The sequence below is a fragment of the Bos mutus genome, chromosome 5 (genome assembly GCF_027580195.1).
Source record: "Bos mutus isolate GX-2022 chromosome 5, NWIPB_WYAK_1.1, whole genome shotgun sequence".
NCBI lineage: Eukaryota > Metazoa > Chordata > Mammalia > Artiodactyla > Bovidae > Bos > Bos mutus.
The window spans coordinates 34,143,737-34,167,166 of NC_091621.1; the positions used below are offsets into that span (position 1 = coordinate 34,143,737).

General features: G+C 36.3%; 1 protein-coding gene across 11 annotated transcripts in view; it reads left to right on the forward strand.

Moving 5' to 3' along the window:
• The window catches only part of PPHLN1 (periphilin 1), a 173,440-nt gene that overhangs the window by 64,879 nt on the left and 85,131 nt on the right, over positions 1–23,430 (forward strand). For 7 of the 11 annotated variants that reach the window (XM_070370636.1, XM_070370638.1, XM_070370631.1 and 4 more), the window contains 3 exons: positions 10,498–10,706; positions 18,580–18,636; positions 21,115–21,194. In XM_070370636.1, coding sequence (XP_070226737.1) covers positions 10,498–10,706; positions 18,580–18,636; positions 21,115–21,194 — 346 coding nt within the window. The remainder of the gene's footprint in view (positions 1–10,497; positions 10,707–18,579; positions 18,637–21,114; positions 21,195–23,430) is intronic. The other 4 variants (XM_005896814.2, XM_070370634.1, XM_070370635.1 and 1 more) reach the window with 3 other exon arrangements.

Genomic DNA, 23,430 nt, shown 5'->3' on the forward strand with positions numbered 1-23,430 from the left:
GGACAATAAACATCTTTAAAAAAAAAAAGACACTAGAGCATATAACGTATACAAAGTACATAAATCAAGGTATATAGCTCAGTGTGAACTGTACGTGTAACCACAATCCAGGTTAAGAGAGAGAATTTTACTTGCATCTCAGAAGCTTTTTCATGCTTCTATTCAGTTGCTTTCTTCTTTCTCTTCAAAGGTGATTGTTATTCTGACCTAAAGCAATCTTAATAGTCAGTGACAATAATTACAGTTGTTGTAACTTGTAAAAACTTTTTGTCAAAGTAAAACTAATATTCATTTAATACACTGTAATTTAAAACATTAGAAACCTTTGTCAAAAACTTATCATGAGTAGTTTGAACATGTGTTTGTTTGTCTCCTCGAAGCAAGCATCTTTTTTATGCCTTGATGAATTGTTATACTGCGTTCTGAGTTTGAGTCAGTTTCCAGTACTTTATCCTTTGCATTTTCATTGTTGGAAATATCTCTGAGAGTTCCTTTACTGTGGATTTTTTATTAGCCTCCCTTCCTCTGGGACATCTTTATCCTTTTTGTCATAGTGCCTTTCCTTGTTTGCCTTCAGTAAGTTTGCCTTTACCATTTTTCCTCAGGCTGCGTATCTTTTTTTTTTTCTTTTGAGTGAACACAGAATTTTATTTATCTTGTGTAAACTCATAGTGAGATTTCTGGGTTGTATGGTAGGTATGTGTTGGACATTATAGAAAGTTGTTACATTATTTGCTAAAGTGGCTATTTCACATTACTTCGAGCAGTGTATGAGAATTCCAGTTGCTCCACATCCTTGTTAATGCTAATTTTATTGGAGTATAGTTAATCTACAGTGTTGTGTGAGTTTCTGGTGTATAGCAAAGTGAATCGGCCATACATATACATATGTCCACTCACTGCCAGACTCCTTTCCTCTATAGGTCATTACAGAGCACCCAGTAGGCTTCCCTGTGCTATTCAGTATGTTCCTATCAGTTATCTGTTTTATATACAGTAGTTGTGAACACACCAGTGCATGTCTTGAAAGCAACATTGCCGTCGTTCCCTTGGTCACTTATTTCTTCCATAACTCCATTTATATTCAGTTTGAATTCCATTCCTACCATTACACTTCTTCTGTTTTTTGGCACAAGAAGGCAACAAAACTCCATCTTTGTTGTTTGCCTGTGAACTGAATAACACATACATGGTGACCAATCCAAAAGCCTTTGAAAAATGCAGTGTGATTGGTCACTGATGATGATGTGCATTTGTTAGTCATGTGGTGATTTGTGAACCGAGAGCTAGCAGCTGTGTGCCTGTTTATATTCCTGTATGTGAAATCCAGTTGTTTCACATCGTTGTCAGTGCTTGGTATTGTCAGTATTTGTTTTTTCTTTAATTTGAGTTAGAGAGTTAATACATATGATACATGTTATGTATGCTTGTAGGCATTATTCCTTTTAGTCCCATCATTTCCATTTTATAGATGAGGATACAGGCACAGAGAGGTTAAGTAACTTCAAACCTTTCCCATGGTAACCAAATGACGGAACCAGAATTGAATCCTGACAGGCTTGTTCCAGAGCCTGTGCTCTTATCTATGGGACTGTATATAAATTAAAAGATTGAAAATAGAGTAGGAAATATTTTACTTGAAAATGTAACATAATTTGAATAGGAGAATTGAAGAAACTTTAGTGCTTGATGTTATGTGTATTATAAAGCAACATTTTAGAATTGTTCATTGGTTCCAAGAAGCTCTTGAATATTTTTTCTTGTTTCGTCGACTGATAAATTTATAAGGGAGTGAGTGTGTTTGTACATATGTCTGTCTGACTCAGGACTGCTGAACTTTGTCGCTATTGACATTTGATACTGGGCAGTTTTTTATTGTAGGGGGTCTGTCCTGTGCTTTGTAGGATGTTTAGCAGCACCCCTGAGCTTTACCCATAAGATGCTAGTACTATCCCCAGTTGTGAGTCAGAAATACCGTGTCTTCAGATATCGCCACCTGTCCTAGTAGGAGCAAAAGCACCATCACTTGAGAACCATTAGTGTATACTAAGGAGCCTCACTCATAAAATCCTTTTTTATTCTTGCATATATTTGAGTATTTTTCATATTCATAACCTGGATAAATAGGTTTTTCTGCATTTACAGTATTGGATTTTCAGAGCAATAATGATAGCTGTTACTAGTCACATGAGTACATTAAGCATCAGGAAACTGTTTCTATAGGTTGCTTTTCCTCTCTAAAGTATAATTACAGCAACTTAATTACTCTGTAAAAGATGAGCTAAGGGTTTCTTTTTGGATTGGAAAGGTTGGTGTTGGAGGTGGTGGCATTAAATAGTGGAAGATCAGTTTTAGAAATCTAAAATAGGGAACCAGGGAATATTGACATTGGAACATATTTACTTATATAAGTTGTTAATAGTAGTTAAATTGAGTTACTAAATAATTGGGAAATATTTTGCTCTCCCACATGATGAATAGGAAGTATCAATGAAATGAAAGAATAAAAAAGCTTAACTAATTTCTAATTAAAAATAAAAATTTAAAACCTTAAATTATGAAAATACTACAGTCACATTATAGAAATCATTTGTAAAGGAAAAATTCCTTGATTTTATTAGGAATAAGTTTATAGATGAAAGCATTGTTGATTTTTCTGTTGAACTACATGCTTTAAAGACTCATTACATTCTCACATCAAAGAAATAGAAATAAATCTATGAAAGGGTTTTGTTTCAGTATAAGGTAAAAGATACAAGGTTGCTCAATTTGTCCTTGCCATATTATCATAATTAAAAAAACAAACCAAGCCTTTGTATATCCATTTTTAACCTCATAAATTTGTCATAAATTATAGTGGGTGACCAAAATCCTAAGAAAATTAGGACTCAGTTGTTTCATAAAACTAATGTCATGTGCACTGGTGACACACATGAAGACATCGGTATTATTTATGGATAACTGGATCGTTTTGATAGTCATGACTTTTTTTTCTCAGATAGAAACTCTTTGGGCTGACATTTGAAACCAAGTGCAAACTAAATTAACCAGGTGTTATGACAAGAAAAAGAAGAAATTAAAAGTATTTTGCAGCATTTGGTCACATTGGGTTGAGCCTAGACAAAGATTTTTATAGACGTATAAATAGAGGAAAAGAAAGGAGATTTATTGTTAAAGATGAGAAAAGCATTCTGACAGAAATGTTTGCTATTTCAGCTCTATCTAGTATTTGCTCTCTGTATGTATCTTGAAGTCTTAACTTTTGTGGACTGGATTAGTATTTTTCTTTTAGGACCATTAAGTCCCTAGTAATTTCCACCCCAACCCAAATTGTATTTTATTCATGATGAGGTTTATCTACATTACCCGAATTTTCACAACTGGTCAGGATCATTTGCATATTTGATAGAAAAAGTTAAAATAACTTGAGTTACATTAAATATTTACTTAAATGACATATTTGTCTTCCATTGATTTAGCTTCATATCCTTCATCTATTTCTTATTGTAGTTTTCAGAAAACTTTTCAATGGTTTGTCAGCATTCATTAAATTATTAAAGACCAATATTTAAGATACTGCCATCTGATGTTGACGTTTTCACCCTTAATTGGAAAGTCACTTTAAATCTAATTAAATTCAACTTTAGGTACCTTTTTTGGATGTAATATAAACTTAGTATTTTGATACACAGTAGTTTCTTCTTATAGACTTATAATTTATTTTATATATATATATATGGAGAGAGACAGACAGACAGGTCTTTTTTTCCTATCCCTTCCTTCCAAACATTTAGCTTTTTAATCAATCCGAATTTGTCATGGCATATGTTAAAAGAAAGGGAATCAGTCACTCTCTTCTCCATGTTGTCTCAAAGTTTGGTAAAATATTTTATAACTTAATAGTCCATGTGTTTGAGGCAAGATTAAAAATGAGATACCTGATATATTTTTTACTGTTCTTTCCATCTGTTTTCTGCAATAGAAACCTACCTTTCACAAGTTGAAACCACTTCCCTCCTAATTCATTGGTTCTTGAGATGAGTTCTGGGCATACTTCTTGCTTCTTATTACCTCCTCCAAGCCACAGTTCCAATGTCATCTGTGAACTTCTCCATTTGTACCACTTGTCCTTGTCTCTGTACTCTTTGATGAATTTTCAGGATCCCATGGCTTCCCTGGTGGCTCAGTGGTAAAGAATCTACCTGCCAATGCAGGAGACATGGGTTCAATCGTTAGGTTGGGATGATCCTCTGGAGAAGGAAATGGCAACCCACTCCAGTGTTCTTGCCTGGGAAATCCCATGGACAGAGGGAGGGCCCTGGTGGGCTACAGTCCATGGGGTCGCAAAACAGTTGGGCACAACTTACTGACTGAACAACAGCAAATTCTTTGTTTCTGGATTATTATAGTTTCTGGCACACAGTCTTCTCCATCGCTCTCTGTTTTGATTTGGTGATACTTTTAACTAACATCAGTCTTGTGTTTTTCAACTCTTCTGTGTAGCTGTCCACTGGTATGGTCAAAACCCTAGAATCGTCATCATTGAAAAATGTTGTGCCTCTGTCATGAGTTCTGATTTACTGTTTTTGACTTGTTATCGTTGTTCAGTCACTAAGTTGTGTCCGATTCTTTGCAGCCCCATGGACGGCAGCACGCCCAGCTCCCCTGTCCTTTGCTGTCTCCCAGACTTTGCTCAAATTCATGTTCATTGACTCGGTGATGCTGTCTAACCATTTCATCTGCCGCCCCTTCTGCCTTCAGTCTTTCCGAGCATCAGGGTCTTTTCCAATGAGTCGGCTCTTCACATCAGGTGGCCAAAGTATTAGAACTTCACCTTCAGCAACAGTCCTTCCAATGAATATTCAGGGTTGATTCCCTTTAGGATTGACTGGTTTGATCTCCTTGTAGTCCAGGAGACTCTCAAGAGTCTTCTCCAGCACCACAATTTGAAAACATCAGTTCTTCAGTGCTCAGCCTTCTTTATGGTTCAACTCTCATATCCATATACATGACTACTGGAAAAATCATAGATTTGACTATATGGACCTTTGTTGGAAAACTGATGTCTCTGCTTTTTAATATGCTGTCCAGGTTTGTCATAACTTTCCTTCCAAGGAGCTGATGTCCTTTAATTCATGGTTGCAGCCACCATCTGCCATGATTTTGGAGCCCAGGAAAATAAATTCTGTCACTGCTTCCAGTTTTTCCCCATCTATTTGCCATAAAGTAATGGGACTGGATGCCATGATCTTCTTTTTTTTTATGTTGAGTTTCAGGCCAGCTTTTTCACTCTCCTTTTCACTCTCATCAAGAGGCTCTTGAGTTCCTCTTCATTTTCTGCCATTAGAGTGGTATCATCTGCATATCTGAGGTTGTTGATATTTCTCCCAGCAGTCTTGATCCCAGCTAATGATTCATCCAGCCTGGCATTTCACGTGATGTACTCTGCAGAGAGGGTAAATAATCAGGATGACAATATACAGCCTTGTTGTACTCCTTGCCCAATTTTGAACCTGTCCTCTTTTCCATGTCCCAGTCTAACTGTTACTTCTTGAGCTGCGTACAAGTTTCTCAGGAGACAGGTAAGGTGGTCTGGTACTCCCATCTTTTTCCAAGAATTTCTCACCATTTTGTGATCCACACGGTCATAGGCGCTAGCATAGTCAATGAAGCAGAAGTAGATGTAGATGTTTTTCTGGAATTCCTTTGTGTTCTCCATGATCCAGTGGATGGTGGCAGTTTGATCTCTGGTTACTCTGCCTTTTCTTAACCCAGCTTGTACATCTGGCATTCTCTGTTCACATACTGCTGAAGTCTAGATTGAAGGATTTTGAGCATAACCTTGCTAGCATGTGAAATGCATGCAGTAGATTGAGCATTCTTTGGCATTGCCCTTCTTTGGGATTGGAATGAAAACTGACCTTTTCCAGTCCTGTGGCCACTGCTGACTTTTCCAGATTTGTTGACATTGAGTCCAGCAGTTTAACAGTGTCATCATTTAGGATTTTAAGTAGCTCAACTGGAATACCATCACACCACTAGCTTTGTTCGTAGTGATGCGTCCTTGACTTAGATACCATAGCTGTATGTAAACAACTCTGACGTGTCAGTGAGGTTGTCTAGTTCAGTCCTTCTCAAAGTTTTGTGTGCCTCAGATTCATCTGGAGGGCCCTGAATGCTTGGTCTGCACACTTCAGTAGGTGGTGTGATGCCCTGAATTTGCACTTCTGTCACCTTCTCAAGGTTGCAATGCAGGTCTGGGGACCTGCACTTTGAGAAACAGTGCTCAAATTAATACTTTTCCCCAAAGGACAAATGATTTCCATTCTGCCTTAAGCATCTGTTCATGTCCTTACTTTCTTTACTTTGTATTGATGACTTCTAGAAATATGTTAGGGCTTCTCTGATAGCTCAGTTGATAAAGAGTCCACCTATAGTGCAGGAAACCCCAGTTCGATTCTTGGGTCAGGAAGATCCACTGGAGAAGGGATAGGCTACCCACTCCATTATTCTCGGGCTTCCCTTGTGGCTCAGCTGGTAAAGAATCCACCTGCAATGTGGGAGATGTGGGTTTGATCCCTGGGTTGGGAAGATCCCCTTGAGAAGCGAAAGGCTACCCGCTCCAGTATTCTGGCCTGGAGAATTCCATGGATTGTGAAGTCCATGGGGTCGCAAAGAGTCAAACACTACTGAGTGACTTTCACCTTTGTGGCATAAACAACAGAAATGTGTCACTGAGGTAAAGAACTTCTGAAGAGAGATTTCTCATGCCTTCTCTTGAAATGAGAATTTTCCTCTGTGTCCTTTCATGTTCTCTCTTCTTTCCTTTATGCTGTTCTCTTCTACTTAGTTCCCTTGTCCCATTTTTTCCTGGTGATTTTTGGCTCCTTCTTTATCAGTTACCTAAAATGGTCTTGGATTATCAGTTTCTCCTTCTATAAGAAATTAGCGTTTTCCCTTCAGCTTCCAAATATATCCAAGATTCCCTCATAGCTCAGTTGGTAAAGAATCTGCCTGCAATGCAGGAGACCCCAGTTTGATTCCTGGGTCGGGAAGATATGCTAGAGAAGGGATAGGCTGCCCTCTCCAGTATTCTCAGGCTTCCCTTGTGGCTCAGCTGGTAAAGAATACGCCTGCAATCCGGGAGACCTGGGTTCAATCCCTGGGTTGGGAAGATCCCCTGGAGAAGGGAAAGGCTACCTGCTCCAGTATTTCTGGCGTGGAGAATTCCATGGACTGTACTGAGCGACTTTCACTTTGACTTTCCAAATGTATCCAGACAAGCCCCTTTTCTCAGAGCATTGTCCCAATTCTCTTCCTTCTTTCCTCTGCCAAACTCTTTTTTTGGAAGAAAAGTGATAGTTTAATCCCTTTAGTAGATAGAGTTTCTTATAGTCTGATTTGGTTTCCAGAGTTCCACTGGTCAGCCCACTCACTGGTCATGTGACTCTTAGGTTTTAAATTCAAAGATCTCTTCCAGTTTCTGCAATATTTGATATAAACTATCTTTTCTCTTTTTGACAGTTTCTTCCTTTGTTTTTCAGTTATAGCCTTTTAAACTTTTCACTGTTCTTGTTTGCATATCCTTCAATCCTTCTCTGCTTTTTCTTGAAACTTGGACTGCTTTTCCCAAACATCTAAATTTGTGCTGTTTAGTATGGGAGCCACTAGCTAAATGTGCCTGTTGAGCACTTGAAATGTGGCCAGTTCAGACTGGGATATTGTGTAAATGTAAAATACACACTTGATTTTCAAGATGTAAGATGAAAAAGAATATAAAATATCTCACTAAATTTTAGAATATTGATTATATGTAGATAATATTTTGAGGATATTGGGTTAAGTAAAATATTGCTGAAATTCACCTGTTTCTCTTTACTTTTGAACTCTTACTACATCATCTGTGGCTTGATTATGTTTCTCTTAGACATTGTTGATCTAAATTTTAACTTTTCTTAAAGACTTCTTGGTCAGTTTTTCATCTGTTAATATATACTTCTTTTCTGAACAATAGTACAACTTTCTGAAACATTTTCTCCCCATCCCCACAGTTAGATACTAAGCTTTTTTAGAGCCAGAATAATTCTCCATAGTGCCTTTTATATATTGGGACATAGATATATAGATATGAAAAAATATGTATAAAAATGCATGTGAATAAATGACTTGGGTAAAGTAGTACCGTGTACTTCTGGTAGATGATGCCTACTGTGATGTTTTTGTTTAATCTGATGATCAATAGGAGAGGTTGGTGTGAAGGAGAGGAGAGATGTTATTCGGCTCTGAGATTTTAAAATCTGACATGTACTTCGCCCATGTGTATCTTGGGCCACCCCAAGCCACTGATGATGGCTCTGAATTGTGCTGTTGGGATTTTACTGCCATCTGGTGTCAGGATTAGGAAACTGTAATTCAGCGTTTTGTCTTTCCTTTCCCTCCAGAGAAAACAGGCTGTCTTTCCTCTGAATGTTGCCTTGTTCTTGTCCATTTCTTGAGTAAGTTGTCGGGAAGAGCTCATTGACTCTCACTGTAGGAAATCTTTATTCTCCTTCTTGGAGCATTCTTCATTTCCTTCCCTGATCACTTACTCTCCTGTCCCTCGTGTTCCTGTGGCCTCTCACTCTCATTCTTCTCAGACAGCCCATTTCCTTCTCAGTGTGGTAGTTTTCTAGCCTTGGATTCTCGGCCTTCTGCTTTTTATCGTTTGATTTCATCTATACCAAAGGCTTTAAATACTGCCTATTTACAGACGAATTTATAATTATAACCAGAAACCTCTTCTGGTCTTGTCACCAGTGTCTGTAGTTGCTTACCAGCCTGTTAACATGAGCATCTGAAAGGTAGCATGATTGAATCTAAATGTGGCTCTCCTGCTCTGTACCTATTTCTCAGGTCTGCTTTCTCATTTCAGTAACCCACTGTGCCAGAATTTGATATCATCTTGGCATCCACCATCTCTCACACACAAAAGTCAAACATGTACCTTGTCCCATTGAGTCTACAACACTGCTTTCTTGCGCGTGTTGAATTTGTGATGCTTCCCCTGCTTCCACCTGATCCAAATCACCACTGCCTCTTGCCTGGACTAAGAATGCTCCTAACTGGTCTCCCAGCACACACTGTTGGCTGCACATTTCATCTGTACATTTAGTATCAGCCTCTCCCACTCGCCTGAGAGTTCCATAGTGGTAGGGGCTACATGTATGTGCTTCACCTTTGGGTCCCCAGCCCCTGGTAGTTCCTAAAATCTGTGTAATACATATATAGCTATTTACTTCAGCTCTCAGTGATTTTGCTATGACTCCTATAGTTTTAGTGGCTTATTTCAGTATTAATATTTTGTCTGAGTTCATTTATTGTAATGAGTTTTAACTATTTTCTACTTCTGCACAGAGGAGCTTCATTATATCTGTAAAGACAATATAGTTTGGGTATTAATAGTTAATGACAACAATCTGGTTACATATTAAGGACTACCAGTCAATATGCTGAAATTATTTTCTGAGCATTTGAAATTTCATGGCAGTTGGCTCATCTTTTTATCATTCTTCCGTCTAGAGTGTAATGTTCTTTAATTTCAGTATGGAGGTGTATTTGCTAAATCTTCAGTTAAAACCTGTTTGACTCCAAGTGTTCTTTTAAATAGAAACTTGTGTCTCAATAGTTTTATTAATTTTAATTTGTTTTGATATTTTAATGATAGTTTTGCTTTATAAATCTTTATTACTTGGGCTTGCTTTCTGCTTTGAGTTGATGATATTGCTTAATAAGGCAATTTAACTTGTGTAAGTAAAGGTGATACAAAAAGTTGGTATTTAGAGATGGGCAACACCCTGTTATAAACTCAGAGAGCAAGGATTTAATAAGTATATACCATGGTTTCTCAACCTTGGCATTGTTAATGCTTTGGATTGCATCATTTTTTACTCTGTATGTTTGGGAGCTGTTCTGGGCATCATAGCATTTTGGTAGCATCCTGGTACCAGTTGCATTCCCTCCTCTCCAATTGTAACAACAAAAGTGTCTATAAACGCTGCCAGATTACCATGGGGCAGGGTAGTGGGGAATTGCACCAGATGAAAAGTGTTGAATGCTATGCTTAGATGAGGATAATAGGCCAAGAACTGTCTCACTGGGGCAATCTTTGGCATTTTCTAGGAGTCTTTGAGAGAGTAGTAGTGGTGTGGTGTGTTGTTAGTAGCAAACAGAAGTAGAAACTATATGACTATGTTTTGCACATGCATAAATTTTTGTGCTTGCTTAAAAGAAGTAACTTTTGCACATAACCATGTGGTTAACCAAACTAAAAAAATGCTGCATTCCAAATATGTTACTAATAAAGCTTCATTTATTGACTGATTTCAGAAGGTAGGTGATTGTAGAAAAAGGGAACAAAAATTACAACATAAAGAGTGGCTTATAATCAGATCTTTTGCTATTTGTTCTTATGTATAGAGAATACAAGATATAATTAACTTATTTATTTTTACTTCAAAGGGACATGAGAGACAACTTTAGAAGAAAAAGTTTCAACTCCTATTATGTGAGAGAGCGGTCACCTCATAAAAGAAACACTCCTTTTTTCAGAGAATCGCCTGTAGGCCGAAAGGATTCTCCACACAGCAGATCTGGCTCCAGTGTCAGCAGTAGAAGTTACTCTCCAGAAAGAAGCAAAACTTATTCTTTCCATCAGTCTCAACATAGAAGTATGTATTTTTAAGAGTTCTCCTTTTTGTTTTTTTTTTGCAGCCTCCAACAGTCAGAATATACCGAGTCAGATAGCATTATATGTGTTATTAGATATACATATTATTTTTAACTCTTTATTTGAAAGTTTTCAAACTTACAGAAAAGTAGAATAGTATAACGAATGTCATAACATGTCTTGGAACCATTTCAAGTTGCAGTCCACATGATATTTCACTTCTTCAGTGAAGTATCTGTGTAGAGGAGGTATGTTTGTAATCATGTTGGTGAGTTATACACTCCTGTATGTTCTGCTAATTCCTGGGTTGATCCAACCTCCTTTAACCTTTGTCACTAGGGGAGATAATTTATATTTTTCATGAAAAATATTAGTGTTTCCCCTGAATATAACGTATAGCCTTACAGAATTTATTTATTTATTTTTTTTAGCCTTACAGAATTTAGAGCTAAAATTCATTCATTTTAGCTTCGATTCATTCTTTGCCAACCTCCAATTTGTTTTTGTTTTTTTTTTTAATTTGAAGTCCCCAGACATGCATGGCATTCAGTGCATGTCACCCTGGCCCAGTTGCTCAGTATTGGTTGGAATAAATAAATGAAGCAACTTTCCTAGGTAAAATGTTCCTGTATTACCATTCTGGACTCTACCATCTGCAGTTGTGCTCATTCACAATACAGTTCCTCATGCCTTCTGTATCCAGAATGTTATGTTAGAACAGTGTCCCTGTCACCCAGCAATTAGAATGGATATGTATTTTCCCACAACTAATAGCAAGTTTATCAATATATAAATGTGACATGTAAAGTATAACTTTGATGTAAGACTTGATACTTTGTAAATGAGTTAACATGACATAAGCAGGTCTAAGTAAGAGATTCTCACTCTGGGGATGGAAGAACATGCCATGGAGGAAATGGCATTTGGACTCATCTTTTATTTCAGACTTGTACGACTAGAGAAGTATCTTCTAGGTAGAAGGAATTATAAACCAACATATAGAAATCAGAAATTTATTCTTTCTTTTCCTTCCTTTTAACTCTTTTTTTTCAAATAATAAGATTTTTAGTTTAACAATCTTTGCTTAAAATCATTAGATTGTCTCCATTGTAGCTGTTGTTGGATTCCTGTATTTAATAAACGTTTATCACTTGTCTGCTATTTCCAGAGATAGTTAGAGTGGGGCTTCCAAAAAACATATTTTGGATATATGTGTATGAATGGCCTTGCAGAAGGTAAGAATCCCACTTGAAGGTTTTAAAACAACTATAGTGACTCAACACATGCCTGATTGCTTAAAATATTCTTGGACTAGTTCCAGGTAATTGAAAGTTTTACTATGGAGTTCAGTGTTAAAAGTTTGGTAACTTCTCCTTTCCTTCACTTCCTTCCTCTCCCCTCACCCTTCAAGGAGATAAACAGCCTCTAAGTCTAATGTATGCTCACATGCCCAGACATAAATATCCAAAATTAGCCAGGTACCTTCTAGGGACATATGTTTTTAGATGTGTATGACTTAAATCCAGATCTATTAGTAATTTGGTTAAGAGGAAGACAGTGTCTTTAGACACAGATTTGAAGCCTTTTAAACAAAACTAGTAAAGTGGAAGCTGGAGATCCTTCCTTAGATCTTGTAGTGAAGCTGTTGTTTAAATTATTGGTGAATTAGCCTTGTTTCTTCCATTTTTCCTCTAAAACAGATTTCTAGGATGATATCTTCAATCTGCATTTGGTCTGGTAGGTAGTGGCCAAAACTCTAAAATCTTGAGATGCAATATGGAGCCACAATGTGATGCTCCAGTCTGTGTGTCTCTAATATGCTTTCCCCATCCTTACAGGTCTAATAGGTTTAATATCTTGCAATGACGGAAAGATAACAGAAAATTGGGAGACTAAAATCTGGTGTGAATTGAATGAAATAGAGTGTACAACTTTGTTAATGCCTTCATGTATATTTTCTTAAGTCATTTAACTTTGAAAGTGAGGTTCTTCAGTCAAGAAAAAAGTTGGTTTTTTTTTCCCCTGGGAAAGTTCTCTTTACAGATTGCTTTGGTTGATTCCTCAGCTATTGGGGCTGAACTGTTACAATGTTTTTCTTTACTCCTTTCATTAAACAGTTTTCAGAACAGTTACATGAGATAATCTTCCAAAAAGTTAATGAAGTCTTACTTTAAACAATAAATGGAAAAAGCAATTGTTATTTTACATATTTGTGGTACTGGTTTTTGCTTTAAATATACATCTCCCAAATATTGATTGTACCTTGCGTTTATTCAAAAAATTAAAAAAAGAGCTGAGAAATGTGGTCCTTCAATTATCAGTCACGTTTTGGGCTAATTTACCAGTAGTAGGTTAATTTAGTTTTCCAATGGAAATTGACATTTTGACAAAGATTTTAAATGTTTCTATAAGTAACAGGTAAAAATAATTTTCTTATTCCGTATGCTCTCATTTTGTTAATTTTTTAACATATAATGTTTTGCTTCTTTTCATACTTTTTAGAGAAATTTTACTGATTTTAATGATCATTAATAGTTTGTCCATGGCAATCATTTTATGACTATTTATTCATAATTCTGTGCATTTACTATATCTCTTATGTGCTTAATTATAAGTCACAATGATTGTTACTTTTTCATCTCAGTTGCTTATTTCCTGTTTTGTGCACACATGTCCATACATGTTATTTAATTAAATTTTTTCTTAGTGTTTTGAGTTAAATCCTATGGAACTTTATACTACCATAGGCTGATTATCTTTGTAAATCAAACTGTCTGCATCTTGTGTTCACATTTAAGAATTTTCTGCCCATAACTTAAGTGGACTAACCTGATCATAGCTGTGACTATGATATATGATAATATTTTTTTTCCTTATTATCGTTCATATTTACATGTTAACAGTATAGGTTGTCCTGGTTAGCCTCATTTCCTTTTCCCTTGTTATTATACTGTTATAGTTAAAATTGTTTTGTTATATATACCATTTATATTTTTACTTGAAGTTTATTTTTATTCTTAGTAATATAACCAGACATTCGCTGTTTGTCAGCTCTCTCTTAGATATTTATTTCCTTTTTCTTTCCCCTCTCTCTGATGAATCCCATTGTTTTCCTATCTTATACTCTTGCTACTTACCTTCTGTTTAGGATAACAGTGTTAATAAAAACACCAGAGTCTCCCATATCGGTATGGGAGACTTTTTGTAAAGTACTTTCCATGAAGTTTTCTACATCACAGGCCAGTCTTTCCGTTTTTATATAACTCATTAAAAAAATAATAATTTAAAACCTCTTCTTGTAACAGCTACTTAATACTAATTATTTTTCTTAGAGCCATAAAGATATTTCTATTTATGTTGGAATCTTTTGAAAATTTGAAAAGTACCATCATAATCTCTTTGATTTTTTTTTTTTTCCAGATTTAAATATATTTACTTCCTTCAGTGCTTCCTTTTATTTGACATGGTTTTCATACCTTTTACTTTCCTAATTTTCTTTCTATTCCTTTTAAGTTGTGATGCCAGAAGTGAACTTTTGTCAACCATATTGTGTTACCGGCCTTTATTGAAACTGCAGGCAACTGCAATCTAGGCCATTTTCACATATATTATAATAATACGAAGAAAAAGAAAAACCCTGCAGCTTATACTTTTTTCAGGTACAGTTGTTTGTTTGTGGTTAATACATTAAAAAATAATCTAGGAATGCTGTATTTCATTTAATTAACTTTGGCTTACAATTCTCTTCCATAAAGGTCTTAAAATCTCTTTAGTGACTCTATGTACAACAGCAGATAAAAGCAGTTTTGTTTTATCCATAAATGAAGTATACTTTATGTTTTGTATTAGTCATTAATAATTAATTTGAGTAGCATAAGTCCTAATATAGAAACCTCTAGGTACGTCCCTCTGTGGACCATGTATCTAAATCATTTGCTATTACTCAACCAGTTGTGATTCCCCATATTTTTTTCTTTTCCACTTGAGAATCACAAAGCATTTCCTCTTTGGAAACAATAACATAAAGATTGCTTTGCTTTGTTGTGTAAAATCTGTTGTGATTCCTAGGGATGATCCTGTATGTACTTACAAACTCTTTGTTAATTTGTTCTAAACATTGGCTGCAGGTTAATGTCAAATTTACCAGTGATGCTCATATATAAATCAGGCTTCCCTCATAGCTCAGTTGGTAAAGAATCCACCAGCAATGCAGGAGACCCTAGTTTGATTCCTGGGTCAGGAAGATCCCCTGGAGAAGGGATAGGCTACCCACTCCAGTATTTTTGGACTTCCCTTGTGGCTCAGATGGTAAAGAATCGGCCTTTACCATCACATAGAATCAGGCTCTGTGACACTTTGGGGCTTCCCTCATAGCTCAGTTGGTAAATCATCTGCGTGCAATGCAGGAGACCCGGGTTTGATTCCTAGGTCAGGAAGATCCCCTGGAGAAGGAAATGGCAACCCACTCCAGTATTCTTGCCTGGAAAATCCCATGGACAGAGGAGCCTGGTGGGCTACACACTATGGGGTCTCAAGAGTCGAACACGAGTTAACGACTAAGCCACCACCACTGTGTGACATTTTGGTTGAATTTTTTAGAGGTCCTTACTGTGGAAGGTTGACAGGTTTATTGCTTTCATTGGTCTGTATCTGATTTTATATAGCTCCGACTTTGGGTCTAGTCTCCCCTTATTTTCTTGAAATCAGCAGCCATTATTAAGAATGGAAGATATTTTAAAGAAAGACATTATTAATCAGTGTTTAATTTTGAAAGCACATCTTTCATGATAACTGAAAATGTACAGGAATTAAAAATACTATTTTGAGAAGAGTATCTTTGGAAATTAGACTCTATTATTAAACTTCAGTTTAACAAGAAAGAAAACACGTCTTAAGACCTTTTGCTGTGAATGAATTTGGAAGTCCATGCGAATTTTTGGATAATAGCTGAAATTCCAGTAAAATTTAGAGATTTAATTCTGCCTTTAGAAAGAAGGCTTTTCTGTGCAGTTGTAGAGTAACAGTGGGAACATGGAAGTAGGCTTTACCATCAGATCATGTTTATTACACAGTAGGAACCTATTTTCTTATATGCTGAATATAATAGTGTTTCTTAGCTTGAAAGTTACTTTATTTGTGTTCAGTACTCATAAATATTTTGGCCACCTGATGTGAAGAGCTGGCTTATTGGAAAATATCCTCATGTTGGAAATAATTGAAGGCAAAAGGAGAAGGGAGCAGCAGAGGATAAGATGGTTGGATAGCATCATTGATTTAGTGAACATGAATTTGAGTAAACTCAGAGATAGTGGAGGACAGAGGAGCCTGGCGTGCTGCAGTCCATAGGGTCACAAAGAGTCGGACCCAACTTGGCAACTGAACAACAAAACTCATAAAATCATTCAACAAAAATTTACATAAAAGATTTGCCAAGCAAGACAGATCCAGTCCTTGCCCTCTGAGTTTATATTTAGAGACGGAGACAGGTCATTTCATGGGACTAGGCATTTTAGGTGATACCTCAAGAGTGAGCAGAAGTTGCTGGGAGGATGAAAGTAGAAAAGTATTATTGGGATGAGCTGTTTCACGTGGAATTTAATCTTGGACTCTTTAACTGATCCAAGCTGTAAATGTGCTGTTGAATTAGATTCCACAGTATATTCTTTTTGTCTGAGAACCTGTGGTTTAATCACAAGAGAGCTTTGGCTGTGAGTTTTCTGGGTGAATCCTAGGGGGTCAGCTGTAGCTTTCCTGGCACCTTCCTGAATGATGGAGGTTCTGAAACAGTAGTCAAGTAATGGCATTTTCATGTGTGTAGACATATATAGCATCCCTGTTTTAGGGCTTGTATGTTCTACCAGTAGCACACTTCCATACTTTTCAGAAATTCACTTCCATGTGTTCATAGTTAATATGTCTTAATTTTAACTGGTTGGATCTCTTACCTCCAAAAGTTGGTTATTTTGGGGAAGCAGTAGTGGTGTAGAGCTTTTTCTACCTCTGTGGTTGTTTGGTTGTTTTTTCTGTAGTCTTTTGGTATCTTTACCACAAGGATCATTTTTCTTGTGTCTCCTCCGTTTTTGTTTCATGGCCTTTTTGTGGCCATGCCACGTGGCATGCGGGATCCTAACCAAGGATCACACCTTTGCCCCTTGCAGTGGAAGCACAGAGTCCTAATCACTGAACTGCCAGGGAATTCCTTGTTTCATAATTTCTTGAATAAACAAGTAGATCGCTGAGAAATCATGTTCTTTCTAACCGAGAGCCCCAAATTTGCACATCTTCATCCATGATTCAGAAAAATGATTTCTTTAGCATCTTCATAGTCATCACATCTTCATTTGTTCATATCTTAATTTCTCTTTTAAAGCTTCAGGTATCAAAGGAGAGATGAATGTACTACCAGTGCTCTTGTTTATTTTTAATTGATAAGACTTTCAGAAATATCTAATTTTACTCATATCAGGCACTGTACAAAGCATTTAATAGTTTGCAAGATATAGCCCTAACTTTATTATCTCTCCAGCGATACTTAAAAATTTTTTTCCCTAGCAAAGTATTTTGTTCCTATATGGGTTATCAATAATTAATAATGCTTGATTGGATGAATCTGGTTAAATTTATCATTGCTTTCATCAGAACACATGAGCAAGAAAGTATGTTTCTGAAAGATCATATCAGATTTACAGCTACTATATTCAAAGAGACAGTGAATATTATTAAATTCTTACAGACTTTTAGGTGTTTGTTGGAACATTGAGCTGCTTCTTTGGCTTTTTATTTCATCTGCATGGGAAGAACTAGTCTGTGGAACCAGTATTTGAAATTCTTGTTCATTTTCTTCCTCACCATTTATTCTTTCACTCACTAATATATTAACTGGGATTTTGATTTCCATATTGCCAACTTTAGAATTTTCTTTCTTTCATCCTACTTTAGAACTTTTTTTTTTTTTTGCAAGTCACAGCAAATACAGGAATGTATTGAGTCCTGTTGCCAACATGGTCAAGTAGGAGTTAGTTGTGCTTACTAAGATCACATATAAGATGAATTTGAGGTAATGGCCAAGTACCTACAGAGTAGCATTCTGTCCATTAGAAATATAGACTTATGAGTGAAAAGAGTTGAGAGACATTTGTCTTGTTTTCCTAGTATTGATTGGAGCCAAATAAGAACAGAACAAAAAAGACTGAGGATAGGAGGAACATTCATATTTAAGGAACAATAACCAACAAAGAAGAGACAGAAAGGTAAGAAGATATAGGATGACAGACAGAAAAGTACAAAGGCATGAAAGCAAATGGCAAAATATTAAGAACTTGTAATAGGCTACCTGTTGAGAACAAGGCAGAACGACTACTTGCAGGTAGTCATCGTATGACCAGGGAACTGGTATGATGGAGCATGAAAACTTTCTCAGGTGTCTTTTTTTATTTCTAGGGGTGATTCATCTTTCACTCTTGATTTTTTGGTGTCATTCTTTAATCCTTTATATATTTACTTTATGGAGGAGGTTAGATTAGATGCTTATACTGATGAGTAAGATGTGTGATACCTGTCTTTAACCTTTGGTGTCTTATTATAGGGTCCTTTTTTCATGACTTTCTGGCCATGCTCTCCTTGGTTAGCCTCGTTCTCATTCACCATTGTTGGACCGAATCTTAACAGAGTTTTTCTCCTATTTTGTTATTTATTTCTCTTTAGTGGTATTTGCTCAGGCAGCCCAACTTGAAGACAGGGTAGGAAAGATGTTAGGGTTACCAGCAAATGCTCAGAAGTTCCTGTTCTCGTTATTCCTACTTCTGGGTTCTTCTCTTGTTCCTTCTGGGCACAGAGGTGCTGGTGTTAATTCCTCCCTGCCCACCTTTCCCTAGAGTCCGTGCGTGCTGGTGCCTGCTACAAACGGCAGAATGAAGGAAGGCCAGAAAGAGGTGAGTTTTCAGCTAGATTTTGATTTGGGATTGTGAAGGGTGGAGGGTTATAATTGATGGAGGTTATAGAAATGGGAAAGTGTATAAACCCTTCCGTTAGTCTGCTGTGGGAACCAGAGTTGAACAACAGCAGGCTCACATAGTAGGATTTGGGTAGATAAGTGGGTTTGTTGTATAAGCTAGCCCATTCCTGGTTAGAAACAGCTACCTAAGAGGAGGTTGAGATCTGTAGAAGAGACATTGGCAGATAGAATCTAACAGCAGTAGGGTCAGGGCATTTCTATTTTTTGTTTTTGTGCTCTTTCTGCTGCCATCTGTATCATCCTTTTTCGTTTATCCTTTGCTTTTTGCCTGTCCTTCCCCTTCATGTAACTGGTGTATGTGAATATATGTTGATATTTGATCAACCACTGCCCTGTCCTTCAGTGTTCCTTTGCTTCTGCACAGTGAGATTGGTTGAAATCTGCTTAAATTAGCCTTATGCAGCTAAAATGATGAGAGATCCTAAGACAACACTTTGACATCATACTTGGCATACCTGTACTGCTGATGTTTTATTTGTAAAGGAAATGCTAAATAAGAAATTAACAGCTGCTTGTGAAAATTTTTTGTTGTTGTTGTTGCTATATTTAGCTGCTATGTGCCAGAATTGAGCCTGTAATTATGCCTTTAATTAACATAGTGTGCTGTACTGATTGGTCCAGTTTTTCATCTTTGAAGGAAATATTTATCAGAATACACTAAAGAGGTCATTGTGTCCTAAGGGTAGAAAAATAATTCATCTCTTCACCAATTTTTGAGCACCTACTCTTTTCTTAAAGGCAGGCCTTGGGTATTCAGAAAAAAAATAAGCTTCTCTAGGAGTTTTAGATGCGATGGGATAGACTGACACTGTCACATTATGATGTGGGATTTGCCATGTACAGTGGAAATTCAGTAGGGAATGACTGGATAAACCATGTTCTTAGTTATTTGGGGATATAGTGATGATTGGTATCCTTTTACTTTTGATTTTTAAGGTCTATAAGAACTTTTAAACTTGCTTAGTATGAAAGTCTCTTAATGGTATCACAAGTTAAAAGATTCTAGAATTCTGTCTTTATAAAGACTATTGGAGCTTCAGAGTTGGAGTACTGTACCTGTAGCAGGGGAGTCTTCAACCTCAGCACTATTAACATTTGAGGCTGCATAATTCTTTATTGTGGAGGTCTGTTCTGTGCATTTGTAGGATGTTTAGCAGCATCCCTAACCTCTATTTGTCATGTGCCAATGGCACTCACCCATTTGAGACAATCAAAAATATCTTCACACATATGCACATATTGTGGGTGGGGAGAGGTGTGGGGGTGTCTTGAGAAAGGCAGGTCTTCAGGACATTGGAAAAAGATGTTATTTACTACTTCTTCAGGTAGTTGGAAGCCCTTGAGCCTCCAGGTCCTCACTTAGCTATTGTGACCACAGCAGGAAGAACTTAGGAGGCTTTTTGACTGAAGCTGGCTTTGCTTCAGTTTAAAGGTCATTTGTCTCTGCTTTTGCTCTTGACTGCTTTCCTGGCCTTAACCCACTATCCAGCCTTGACCAATTTCTGTGCCACTCCAAACTTGGTGCCACTTTTTCTTCTCTCCATAGTTAAAGTTTCCTAGCCCTTGAAAGCAGAGGATACATATTACCTTTGACATATAGTCAATTTAATGAAATGTTTTTCTATTAGTAACAGCTCACTGTTATTTAAAAAATTATGTTTAGCTAAACCTTTTTTGTTGTTTTTTTGTTGTTGTTGCTGTTGAACTGGTTAAAGTAATATTTAAATTTATTTTCTGGCTTAAATTTCCATAAAAGCAATAATATATACATAGAGCACTTTGGGAGTGTCTGAAGTGACTAAAGATAAAAGCTAGTGACTTTATCTCATATGGATTTATTTTTAATTATTCAATATATATTTGAGCACTTATATCAGGTACTGGATTAGTACTGTATTACAGTGTTCCAGTTTTTATTTTTTAAACATTTCATGAATACCTGCTAAATTCCTTACGTGTCTTTCTCTTGAGCTTCTGCATAATTAGCTAATATTTAGCTAATTCTCTTTTGTAGTATTTATATAATAACCTCCATTGGATTTTTATTGTGTGTGATGCATTAAAAGTTAGCTTTTCAGAATTTGGAAGAGGAAGCATTTATGATTTTAAAATGGTTTTGCCTTTCCTCAAGTCTTCTCTGTTGTTCCATGTTTGCTAACTGGCACTGATATGACCTAGACTGCCATCATGTGTACAGTCTTTTGGTTCTAGATTATTTGAAATTTTCAATGGTGCCCAGCCTGTAAGAGAGATTTAGATATTAACAAATTTAATAATGTAATAAAGATTTCAGTACTAAAATATATGACCTCTGTCCTTTGTTTATTCACTTACAGAATCAGTCTAGTTGAAAACAAATGAGCTAGAAAATTGTATTTTATATTTTCTTATATAGGTAAAGAAAGACCTGTTCAGCCTTTGAAAACATCAAGAGACACTTCACCCTCAAGTTCTTCAGCAGTTGCTTCATCAAAGGTTTGTTGTATTTCTAAAATTAATTTAAAGAAGGATTACAAAGTAGATGAGATAGACTGTCTAGTACAGTGCTTTTATTCTTTACTATCACCCCTAATGGGGGTAATTTGCTACATTAAAATCTTGAGTTTTAAGTAACCATAATTTGAAAATAACCACTAGAGTAAATGAGCAGTTTTCTTAACGGAATTATTTCCACAGGTTATGCTAAAATTAGTACTTACTGTATGCCTTCTCATCTTGACAATACCTGAGTGGGAAAGAATATTCAGATGGTGTGTATTTGAGAGAATATGCTTTTATTTTGGAAATGACCTAACAGTGACCTAACATTTATTGTATAATTACTTGATTCTTGATAATATATCATATATTTTTTTCTGTTATTAATTCATATAAAAATTCTATGATGTAGGTAAGTATGTTTCCATTCGAAGTTAAATAATTTTCTCAAATTATTTCACTGATGAGTTATCCCCAACATTTAAGAATACCTATACTTCTCAAACTCTTCCAAAAAATAAAAGAGGGTCAAACACTTCCAACATTGTTTTATGAGACTAGCATTATCCTGGTACCAAAACCAGACAAGAACATTACAAGGAAAGAAAATTACAGGCCAATATCTCTGCAAAGTCTCTTAGTCAGAATTTATCAAATCAAATTCATCAGCACATGATCAAGTGGGATTTATTCTAGGCATGCTAGGATGGTTTGGTATCTGCAGATCAATCAGTGTGATGCTGATTGATAGTGTAGTGTGATACACTACATTAATAAAATGAAGGATAAAAATCATAGTAGCATCTTACTAGATGCAGAAAAAGTATTTGATAAAATTTAATATAGTTTGATAAAAAGTCAACAAAGGGGGCATGAGGGAACATCCCTCAACAAAATAAAGGCTATATTTGTCAAGCCAATAGCCAACATCATTGTCAAAGCATTTACTCTAGGATCAGGAACAAGATAAGGATGCCCAGTCTCACCAGTTTTATTCAACATAATATTGGAAGTCCTAGCCAGAGCAATTAGGCAAGGAATAGAAATAAAAAGCATCCAAATTAGAAAGGAAGAAGTAAAACTGTCACTATTTTTGGATTACATGATATTACATATAGAAGACACTAAAAAAGAAAATCAAACAAGCAAGTGGGACCTAATTAAGCTTAAAAGCTTTTGCAGAACAAAGGAAACCATTAAGAAAATAAAAAGACAACCTACAAAATGGGAGAAAATATTTGCAAATGGTATGACCAATAAAGACTTAATATCCAAAGTATATAAATAGTTCATACACCTCAATATCAAAAAACAGACAGAAGACCTGAATATGAATTTTTCCAAAGAAGACATACAGGCTAATAGGTACATGAAAAGATGCTCAACATTGCTAATTATTAGACAAATGCAAATCATAACCACAATGAGCTATTGCCTTGCACCATTTAAAATAGCTGTCATCAAAAAGTATACAAATAACAGATGTTTGAGAATATATGGAGAAGAGGAAACTCTGTGCAATTGGTGAGAATGTAAATTGGAAAACAGTATAGGGATTCCTAAAAACAAAAAACAAAACAATAACTATCATATCATCTAGCAGTCTACTTCCATGTATATAGGCAAAGTAAATGAAAACAGGGTGAACACATGGCAACTCCAAGAGTGCAAGTAAGCTCTGCACCCCTTTGTTTAGCCTTGCTTAAGAATCTTTTTATCATAAACTGCTTCCCATTAGGCATAAAATTCAGCCCATATGTCAACATTGGAAGGAGTTCAGCATCTGTCTGTCAGGATGCTTTCATTTGCCCATATGGCTACTTGCTCATACTAAGGAAAGGCCAAGATGGCAGAGTAGAAAGACCCTAAACCCATCTCCTTGTAAGAATAGCAAAATCACAATTTTCTGTAGAACAGTCATTGATGAGAAAGAGTGGGACCTACCAGCAAAGATCTTCTTCAACTAAAGACATAAAGAAGGAACCACAGCAAGAGAGGTAGGAAGAATGGACTCAAAATATAATAAAATCCCACACCCTTCAGGTCGGCAACCCATGGAGGATAATTACATTGCAGAAGTCCTCCCACAGGAGTAAGAGTTCTGAGTCCTACATCAGGCTCCCAAGCCCAGGGTTCTGGCACCAGGAAGACAAGCTCCTAGAGCATTTGGCTTTGAAGGCCAGCAGTACTTAATTGCAAGAGGCCCACAGAAGTGGTGGAAATAGACACTTCA